The sequence below is a fragment of the Lycium ferocissimum genome, chromosome 1 (assembly GCF_029784015.1).
Source record: "Lycium ferocissimum isolate CSIRO_LF1 chromosome 1, AGI_CSIRO_Lferr_CH_V1, whole genome shotgun sequence".
Classification (NCBI taxonomy): Eukaryota; Viridiplantae; Streptophyta; class Magnoliopsida; order Solanales; family Solanaceae; genus Lycium; species Lycium ferocissimum.
The window spans coordinates 28117463-28127680 of NC_081342.1; the positions used below are offsets into that span (position 1 = coordinate 28117463).

The following is a 10218-nucleotide window of genomic DNA, read 5'->3' on the forward strand; positions in this document are numbered from 1 at the left end:
ATTATACAAAATTATAAGAGGTGTTTATATACCCATATACCCTATCGTACAAAAAACCTGACTATGTCTTCTTCCTTATCCCTCTTCTGAAATTTAACTGAAAGCTAACTCAAATCTACTCCAAATCAGTTCAAATTTAATTTTTAGACTCCTCTTGATGTTTAGAATCAATTGGAACCAAATAACTTACAAAATCAAATTTGAAATTTAACTCAAATCTAATTCAAATCTACTCCAACTTACTTCACGTTTAAGTTTTGAACTCCTCTAAAACTTGTAACCAATTGCGGGATCTAGCAGCTTCCGATCTGGTAGCTCCATGGTGGTGGAGCCTCCGTGGAATAAAGAAAATGGGAAAAGAGCGATGGTGAGAAACAAGAGAAAGATAGGAGGTAGCACCATTGCTGTTGGCCAAATTGCGCGAGATTTTAAAATGTGGGTCAATTTTTGATAGAATTGTTATTTCAGTTGTATTTGCTCGTAATTAATTTTTAAATATTACATTACATATTAAAAGTGTTACTTTTGAAAGATTCTAAATTTTCTTTATTTTATGTTATATAACTGTGTAAACCTGACATATCGTGTAAAAGTCAATTACATACCATTGCTAATTAATATTGGAATTTTTACACGGTATACAAAAACAACATATGGTATGTAATTGACTGACCGTGTAAACATTCAAATACTAATTAGCTATGGTATGTAATTGACTTATACAGCAGTGGCGGGTTAAAACAGACAGAAATTAATCCTAAATCAATTAATATATATACACATCAAACGGAAGGTACAAGTAGCTAAAACTAAAGCGATCAACTAATATACATCAAACGAAAATTAATCCTTAATTAACGTTCCAACTCTCTATGGAAGAAGGTCTATGGGTTTGCCTTCCAACTCTACAAATTCATCTTTCATTTCCGTAGATTCCCTTTTGTAGATATATTTATTGGATGCCCACAAAAATGCTCCCAAATTTAAGGTAGACATGACCAAGAGGAAACCATAGTAATAATCCAAGTGTGAGTCATTCATATTGTCTCCAATCCAGGTCTTTCCTCCATTTCTCCCTGTAATTTTATGCACTATCGTCACCAAAAAGCTATTCAAAAAATTTCCAAGTCCAATGCCACTAGTAAAAAATGTCGTGCCGAGGCTTTGCATGTCTTCTGGTGACTGATCATAGAAAAATTCCAGCAACCCTATGGCATTGAACACATCCGCCACACCCAATAACACATATTGAGGCAACAAGCAAAATATGGTCATAGGGACTATTTCTTTAGGCCCCTTAATGTGATGCATTTTAATGACGTACATCCTTCTGACTTCCATCGCATAAGCAACCGCTATGGCTAGAATTTGGATGAGGAATCCAGTTCCCAGCCTCTGGAGTAATGTGATTCCCCTAGGATTTCCAGTTTTCTTGCGCATAAAAGGCACGAAATATTGATCGTACATGGGCACAGACAATAGCATTGTGAGAGTCACAAAGCTTCCTAATGATGCTGCTGGAATCTGAAATGTTGATCCCAAGTGTCTGTCCAAGGTGGTACCTTGTTTGACAAAGAGAGTGTTTATTTGTGCCCAAATGATGCTAGGGATTAGGGTTACTAGCCATATCATGGCCATTCCTGTGATCAATTTGGCTCCTTCAACCTGAGTCACTGTGCATGGTAAGCTTGATCCTGTATTACTGTCTCGTTTGATTGCCGCTTTGTCCAAGAACCTGAAAACAAAAATTAGAGTTATTTGGTTGATTTCGAAAACTAATGTTTCGATTGTTCGGACCACACATACATATTGTATCAAAGAATTGAACAATTCACATTTAGGAATCTGATAGATGCTCAATTATATGTGGTCCTCCTCTATTTGAGACTTTCTTCCATGATTCGGGACTATGGTTATAATTGTCATCAAGTATATGCTGATATATCAACCAGTCTATACATTACATTAAGACAACTAACGGGGATTTTGTGCCTTGCCTGGGTTAAAGGCAATACATAGGGATAGGCATATGGGGTGATGTTTGTGTGTGTCTCTGTCTCTCTCTCTCTCTCTCTCTATCCATGGGATCGATCAATTGGGCTTAGATTCCAAGTGCAATTACATTGCAGTATCGTAGTATAGTATCAACAAAATTTATGGCGTGCTTTGTTTGAAGTCCCTCATTTATCCTTATTGATAGGTTAGACACACAAGCAATCAGAGTATTTTAGTGGGAGTACTCATAGTAGTAAATGATCCCTCCGTCCCATATCAAGTGAAATCTTAGTCAAAAACACGCATATTAAGAAATCAATAATGCAATGTGAAGCTTACCAAATCACTCCTATATAATAAAAAACAAAATACGTTTACCTCTTGATTAGAGCATGAACAAGAAGGAAACCTTTTGGCATTGGGAATCCAACAATATCAAGTTACTATGTCGTTTTTCCAATCATCATTAGATGTTTCTTTATTGTCCAAGGGTAGAATTGGAAAAAAATAGTCAATTTATGTTTTGGTTTCTTAAAATGATACTTATTACGAGATAAAAAAATATGACTAAGGTGACACTTATTATGGGACGGAGGGAGTACTTAAATTGGTAGGGCCTGTGCTGTGCAACTTGACCAAAAAGAAAGCAACCATTCTTGGAGGACCAACGGCAGAGCTGTGCAAATGATATTACACATGGCTAATACTGATTAGATAGATTCTAGCAAATGAAAAACATTTTGCCAGAGTATTGGAGATGCCGTATACGCTTGCTAGTTGGTGGATAAATTGGGAGGTCCCCACTTTTTGGTTTCTCTCAAATTTAAGGGAGAAGAATCTTTCTGTAGTACTTATACTGCTAGGCTGATCTTGACTACTCATTTAACTTTATACTGGACCCTCAAGATCTCCCTTTCATTGGTTAATTGCTTTGTTGCCTAGAGCATAATTTACCATGGGTTATTCCTTGAATCAAAATTGAGTAGAAGTCAGAATTTGCCCTAACTGAAAAAGAAGGACCCCATAAGAAAATTAAAAAATAGTATCCTTAGTAGGCATTTGGACATGCAATTTGAAACCATGGTTTGAAACGGCCATGAGATGACATAAGCATTTGGACATGCATTTCATCTCATGATTTCAAGTCATGGTTTTAAATCTCAAATCATAAAAAGGCATGATTTAGGGTTTCAAACCATAGTTTCAAAAAATTTAAATATAAAATTTGACCATAAGTTTATATTTTATAAAAAAAATCCTAAGTTTATATTTTATAAAAAAAAAAAACCATAAGTTGATAGATATTTTTAACAATTACTCTCACCAATCATTTATCAACCTTTATTTATGTCTACCATGTGGGAGGGTTATATTAAAAAATAGTTACATTATTATTCATGTTAAATTTTCTTTTTTATTGACAGTTTGATCAATTGATATTGTATTTTTTAGAAAAGCCTTCTAGTAGCGTATTAATTTTGTTATGAAATATGACTTGCTCATTTAATAAGATTACATAAGAATTGAGAATATTTTGATAGTTTTCACAACTAGTGGGGTTTTTATGTCTATAAGAAAAAATACAACTTAAAAAATTCAAATTGCATGTCCAAACATGATTTCAAACCATGTCCAAACGGTTCCTTAGTTTGGTCCTTGCAGGAAAAAGTGGTCTCTTGTCACCCATAAATTGTCATAATTCTTCATTTCTCAAGAATTATATGCATGTAATAACTCAAAAGCATGATATGAGCACCAATATTTTATGTTAGAATTTCCCAGACAGCTAGTGAAGTAGCAAGGTATGAGAAGCACATCTATGAGGACTCACACCTTATTTTTTGAAGTGTCACGTACAAATTAATGCTATCATACCAAAAGGTAAACATGTACTAATAGAATCTACTAAAGGAGCGCTTTCAAGAATAAAAACTATAAGGGCTTACCGAAATACTGGAGTGTGATGGACTTGGCGTTTTCCAGTACTGAAATAGTATTGCATATCAAGTTCATGAAGCTGGGTGGGATCATTAGGGAGCTCAATTTTCCTGTTGGCAAATGCAACAATAGGAACACAAAGTAGGTCCGTAGCAGGATGCCGAGACTTTCTAACTTTATGCCTGTACGTTGGGGTTCCTATGTAGAAAATAATTAGTGAAAATATTAGACCAACAGTTGGAATTCCATATCCTAATCCCCAGCTCAAGTTTTCTTGGATGTAAACAAGGCCTATTGTTGCAAGTAAAGCACCAGCAAAAGTACCGAACATCCACCAATTGAAGAAGGAAACTTTTAGCTTTTTTTCATGTGGATTAAAGTCGTCGAATTGGTCAGCACCAAACGTGGATATATTAGGCTTTGTTCCACCTGCCCCAATGGCTATTATGTATAGGGATGTGTAGAAGAAGGCAATTTGAGATGCAGTGGCCTTGTTGCATACTCCATTTTCACAACTTGGTGGCTTCAAGAATTTAATTGATACAGCCATTGTCAAAAGGACCATTCCCTGGTGGAAAATTGTATAGCTTGGATCAGTCCTTTTTCTAATGAGAAAAGAAGTATAGGTGTTTATGAATACGAATAAAATGACAAAAAAAATTCGAAAATGATTTTCAGTCGCTGTCGCACTATAAAAGGATAAAACATGACTGTGATGAAACCGAAACTCTGAAATTAAAGTACAAAGTTTCCTGAAAATGGAACAAAATTATCGCGTTTTCACTCCAGCAGAGCTCATTCTCCTCCAACAAAATTATTGAATAAGTTATTCTGGCATTAGTACTATAGAAAGTTTATTAGCATATACCAAATACTACTGCATTAGTTATGTCAAATTTATATCGGAAACCAAACCTTAAACTATGATTTACATAGAGATTACATCAGTAATGTAGTGTTTTCAATTTACAAACTAAATATTGTACTCTAGTAGTTACGAAATTTATGCCGGTGTTATTTTTTCTTAGGTGAACAACGGTCCCTTTACAAGAAAAGAAAAGTAGTGGTCTCATTCTAAATGTCAGCTAGCTGGCGGAATTATTGGAGCATTTGTCTCATTATCAATCAATTAAAACTTAGGCTAGCATTTAAAGTACGCTCAACTCTCATAATTATTCTAAAATAAAATGGGATGAAGTAGTTAGTGGTGCAAGGCTCGTGCAATACAGGTCATTTTCTAGCCAGGGACAATGGAATTGCTTACAGGTCCCACTGAAAAAAAATCCTCCATATGATTGGCCATGGTTGATCATACTCAATTGTAGGCCAATAAAGATAGAAAGTGGTGAAGACATGATTATATATATTTATATGCACTTGGACTGAATCATGTGAAAGGTTCCTTTTGGAGCTTCCTAGCTAAAGAATGACAAATAGTGTCTATCACTCACGTCACGTGACTGGAAGAGATACTCCTAGCATTTATATTTTGCGGTGGAATAATATTAAGGATTCGTTTGGTAGCTGGTTAGAGTTATATTATTTTGCGGAGGAATAATATTAAGGATATTAGTGATACAAAGATTAGTTATGAGGGAATTATGTAGTAGTAGTATTTTACTCGTAAATTAGTTATGAAGGATTTAATTATTCATGTATTAGTCATTTCATTTTCTATTTTGCATAAAATAATACACATATTTTTCTCATAACTTATACTCCCTCCGTCCCAAAAAGATTGTCCTCTTTTTGACTTGGCACAAAGTTTAAGAAATAAAGGAAGAGTTTTGAAATGTGTGGTTCAAAACAAGCCTTAGATATTTGTGTGGTTGTAAATCATCTCATAAAATTAAATTATTTCTAAATATAGAAAGGCGACAATCTTTTTGGGACAGACTAAAAAGGAAAGGAGAACAATTTTTTTGGGTAGAGGGAGTATATGTATTAATTATGCGGGTTTCTAATTAATTGCAAACCAAACACCGTATTAATTTTGTATGTGAATGACTTATCTCTTAACTAGCTACCAAACGTGATATTACTTACAATGGCAGAGCCACATGCATCCAAGGGGTGTCAACAGACACCTCTTCGCTGAAAAACTATATTGTATAAATACGTAAAAAGATATTTTTATGTATATATACTATGTGTTGAACCCCCTTAATTTCGTCGTAGATTTATTTTTTTTATATTTTGATACCCCTTAGTAAAAATTCTAATTCCATCACTGATTACTTATGTATGATTTAATACATGCATAACTCACTTCCAAATCGGCTACCAAGCCACAAGAAAATAAAAGGAAAATAGAAAGTCTTTGGTGGTTACCATGACGTAAATAAGCGAAGAGATAGTGAAAGTCCAGAAGCGACCCAGGTAAGTGTCAGCAACATAAGCTCCAAGTAGAGGTGTAATCCAAACAGATCCAGACCAGTTATTCACATTTCTAACTGATGAAACAGTGTCTTCATGAAGTTGGGTTGTTAAGTACACCACTAGATTTGAAGCTATTCCATAGAATGCCATCCTCTCAAATGCTTCATACCCTGTTCATTCATACAATTACTTGTCAAAAGTCAAAACCTTTATATATGATTTAAAAATCTAATTGCAAGAGCTTTTAAGATCATTCTCTTTTTAAGAATCTTAACATGCCACCCTTTTAAGTCTTTCACAAAAAAGTAAGATGGATTAGATTCGACAATCTCAAGTAGTGGAGTTATGTATGCTGGGGGAGGTATCCCCTTCACGGAAAATTGTACTTGCGTATATATGTAAACAAATTTATGTATTAACATGTTGAATCCACTTGATATAAAGAAATTTCTTAGTGCAGTGTTATTTCTGGCTTTGTCACTAGCCAGTGGCCGATCGAGATGCACACTATCAGCTAATTATTATAGCCAAACTAGTATGGTGTCAACTAATCAATAAATGTGGTAAAATATCATCGTAAAGTCGGAGAGAGAGAAAAAAATGTTATCTTAGAGGAAGCTTTAAGCATAGTAGAATATGAATGAAGAAAGGGAGGGTTGAAGAAGGTTTTACCTACAAGGAAAGAACAAGCTTTCCATTTGCCAGTTTTCTCAGCAAGCACAGGTTGACCTCGAAGATCAACCGTGCCATCTTGTGTGTAATCATTGTTAGCTTCCATTTATTGGACGCTAATTAAAACAGAACAAGTGATGGAACTAGGGAAGTTAAATTAACAAAGTTGATGACTGAGGAAGGGAAGCAGAGCAGGTTGGCTATATGTAGGCAGTATTGGTGCTACACTGTTTGCCAGTACAGCTGGGTGTCATGGACCATGTGTATTTGTCCCTATCATTATTGATTATTCCATGGGTCTAATGAAGCAATCATGGAAATTGTTAATTTTGAAGGGAGCATAAAATCCTGAAAAATTAGTGCTACAAATATAATAATTAATTCGTTCATTCTGTATCAGGATAAAGGAGATGTTAATTATTTAAAAAATATCTTTCCCTTTGTCTCATTTATGTGATACACTTTCCTTTCTAGTCGTCTATCTCAAAAAGAATGATATATTTCTATATTTAGAAATAGTTTAACTTAAAAATTCTCATTTTATTTTTAATGAAATAATTTACAGCCACATAAATATGTATGACTTGTTTTAGATCATAAGTTTCAAAAGTCTTCCTTTTCCTTTCTTTCTTAAACATTATGTCTAGTCAAACTATATCACATAAATTGAGACGGAGGGAATAGTAATTAATTCGTTCATTCAGTATCAGTGTTTCAAAATATTTAAGAGTAAACGAGATGCTTAATTGCTTAAGAATATAATTAGTACAAACAATATATTAAAAAATAAAAATTATAGAAAATATATTACTGTCCGAATTTCTAGAATCCAAGAAAATTCAACATAAAGGTACTTAATTATCTAGGCATAATAATATTGATATAGTTGATACTCAAATATTTAAGGGAATTTATAAAGAAAAAAAATGTCCTAGAGAATGCAGGGTAGGATATTAATTCAAGACATAAAAAGCATATGGGCATATTTGCATTATTAGGATATATTTGGCGGACAACCCACGACGCAAAGCGTACATGCGAAGAATGTTGGTTCGAATCAAGTGTTAAGACTCATGAAACTTTAGCATCCCATGATGATTACGGGAATTTCAATTCTGCTTTGAGTCCTGAAATTGAAAAAAAAAAAAAAATTATGTTAGGAGCACTCTCTCAAAATGGGCTCTGCAATGCGCGATCCGAATAATAATTGGGCTTCAATATGAATATCGTACACCAGTGAAAAATCAGAAAAAAAAAATTTACAATCCAACTGTTGTAATTCACCTTACACCGTGGGGGGTTCGAATTTCATCACAAAGTTCATCTCTTCTTCTTTGTCTCTCTTTTCAACTATTTAGGGGTTGTGGAAATAAAATTCAAAAAATTAAAACTTAGGGATATAATAATTAAGAGAAGAACAAGACATCGCATTGAAACACGTAGTATGGTAACTCTGATCTCATTTTACTTTGACAACATACAAAATTTGTTAAATTAATATCATTGTTTATCACGTTTACGACCAGGGGCGGATCTACTAAGTGGGTAGGGAGGGCCAGGCCACCTGCACACCTCGATCGGAACTTTGTGTATATACCTGTGTGTATATAGGAAATCTTATAAATATCTAAATTGGCACCAACTAGAGTGATTGTGACTTATTTAGCATCTTAATTGCTATACTTTGAGCGTTCCGAGGCATTACGGAAGGGAAAGGCTATAGCGGAGTAATTCGCATTGTTCCAGCTCTGCAGTTGAGGTAGGTTACGGTCTACTTGAGTTAGACTTTGATTAGTTGATTGTATGCGTTGTGAAATTGATAGGAGAAAGCATGTCTAGTCTTCAATCATAAGTGTAACGACCCTCTCGGTCATTATGGAAAATGTAGGATCACCCCACCAAATGGAACCTGCCAAAGGGTAGAACGAGCTAATAGAAACTCGATTTTATAAGTTTAAGAACTGAAAACTTGACTTGTTTGTGATTGTAGTTTAATTTTGTTGAGTCCGTCAGGGGGTGACGTAGAAAATTAGAGCTCTGTTAGGAATTCTGAGACCACGGGTGGATTCGTATGACGTTTGTATGTACATGTGCATGTTTTGTTTGTGTTTGTGAGGCCTCTGATGAAATGTTGGGTGATAGAGTGGAAAACTGGGCAAAAGTCGAGCTTACAGCCCAAATGGGACCGCTGCGGCGGGGCTTGTAGGCTATGGCAGTACCGCTATAGCGGTGATCCCTTTGCCGCCAGCAGTTGGCCAGTGTTCATGTGTTCGTCGTGGCGGGCCATGTCCCGCTATAAGGATGTCTCTATAGCGGAACATGGGCTGCCATAACGGTGGTCGGGTTTCTCTTGGTCCGCTATAGCGGGCACTTGGCCACTATAGCGAGACCACTGCAACGGTGAATTGACCGCTGCAGCGGTCGACGGGGGACAGAATGCCGTGTTTTAAACACTTAATCCCACATTCTTTATTCTTAATACTCCAACACACGATTCCTCGGCTTTAGGGTGAAATTTCGAAAGCTAGGCGCAAGAAAACTCTTGAGAGGTAAGTCTCATCCATCCCTTTCAATCATTTCGTATAATCTTCATGATTATCATCCCTTTTATGGGTTTTCAATGGTGAAATTAGCAATATTAACCCTAGAAATTAATAAAACTTCTATACTTGATAGGTTATGATGGTTATCACTTATTTATCATCTAATGGCATGGGTTAACTCCTCTTAATCATGAATTGAACCTTTAGAGCCATAAACTAAGTGAATTGAGACCTAGAGTTCCACAAAAATGGTAGCTTGGACATGGAAACTGCTTGTAATTGGGGTGTTGATTTAATATTGTTATAGTTGATGATTAATGATTACTAAAGCCATTGTTAGGTTGTTGAACACCTAGAAATCATTCACCCATTGGAATGGGGCTAAAAGGAAGGGTGTCTTGAATTGGTTTTGTGACTAGAATAATTGTGACTCATTGAGCATTCTAATTGCTAGACTTTGAGTGTTCCGAGGCTTTACAGAAGGGAAAAGTTATAGCAGAGTGACTCGAGTTGTTCCAGCTCTACGTTAAGGTAGGTTACGATCTACTTGAGTTAGACTTGAATTAGTTGATTGTATGTGTTGTGAATTCATTAGGAGAAATCATGTCTAGTCTTCATACATGATATTGTGTGGTTGAACTCCTATGTGCAATTGATTGAGTGACTGTGTAGGCTTCATGCCACTATTCAT

The 10218-nt window shown here is 35.3% G+C and overlaps 1 protein-coding gene across 1 annotated transcript; it reads right to left on the minus strand.

Moving 5' to 3' along the window:
- Positions 1-751: 751 nt before the first annotated feature.
- On the minus strand, positions 752-7170 carry LOC132053541 (protein NRT1/ PTR FAMILY 5.1). The gene is made up of 4 exons (XM_059445626.1): positions 6985-7170; positions 6265-6482; positions 3942-4501; positions 752-1735 (listed from the first exon to the last, which is right to left on the minus strand). The coding sequence occupies exons 1-4, from the start codon at positions 7088-7090 to the stop codon at positions 871-873; spliced, it is 1749 nt and encodes a 582-aa protein (XP_059301609.1). The 5' UTR covers positions 7091-7170; the 3' UTR covers positions 752-870.
- Between the last annotated feature and the right edge of the window lie 3048 nt (positions 7171-10218).

Bases quoted from the DNA above. Each gene is read 5' to 3' on its own strand.
- LOC132053541 (XM_059445626.1), bottom strand. From the start codon at position 7,090: ATGGAAGCTAACAATGATTACACACAAGATGGCACGGTTGATCTTCGA. The intron at 4,502-6,264 runs GTAACCACCAAA...ATTTTCCACCAG, and splicing joins CTTCGCTTATTTACGTCATG to GGAATGGTCCTTTTGACAAT. The intron at 1,736-3,941 runs GTAAGCCCTTAT...TTTTGTTTTCAG, and splicing joins CATCACACTCCAGTATTTCG to GTTCTTGGACAAAGCGGCAA.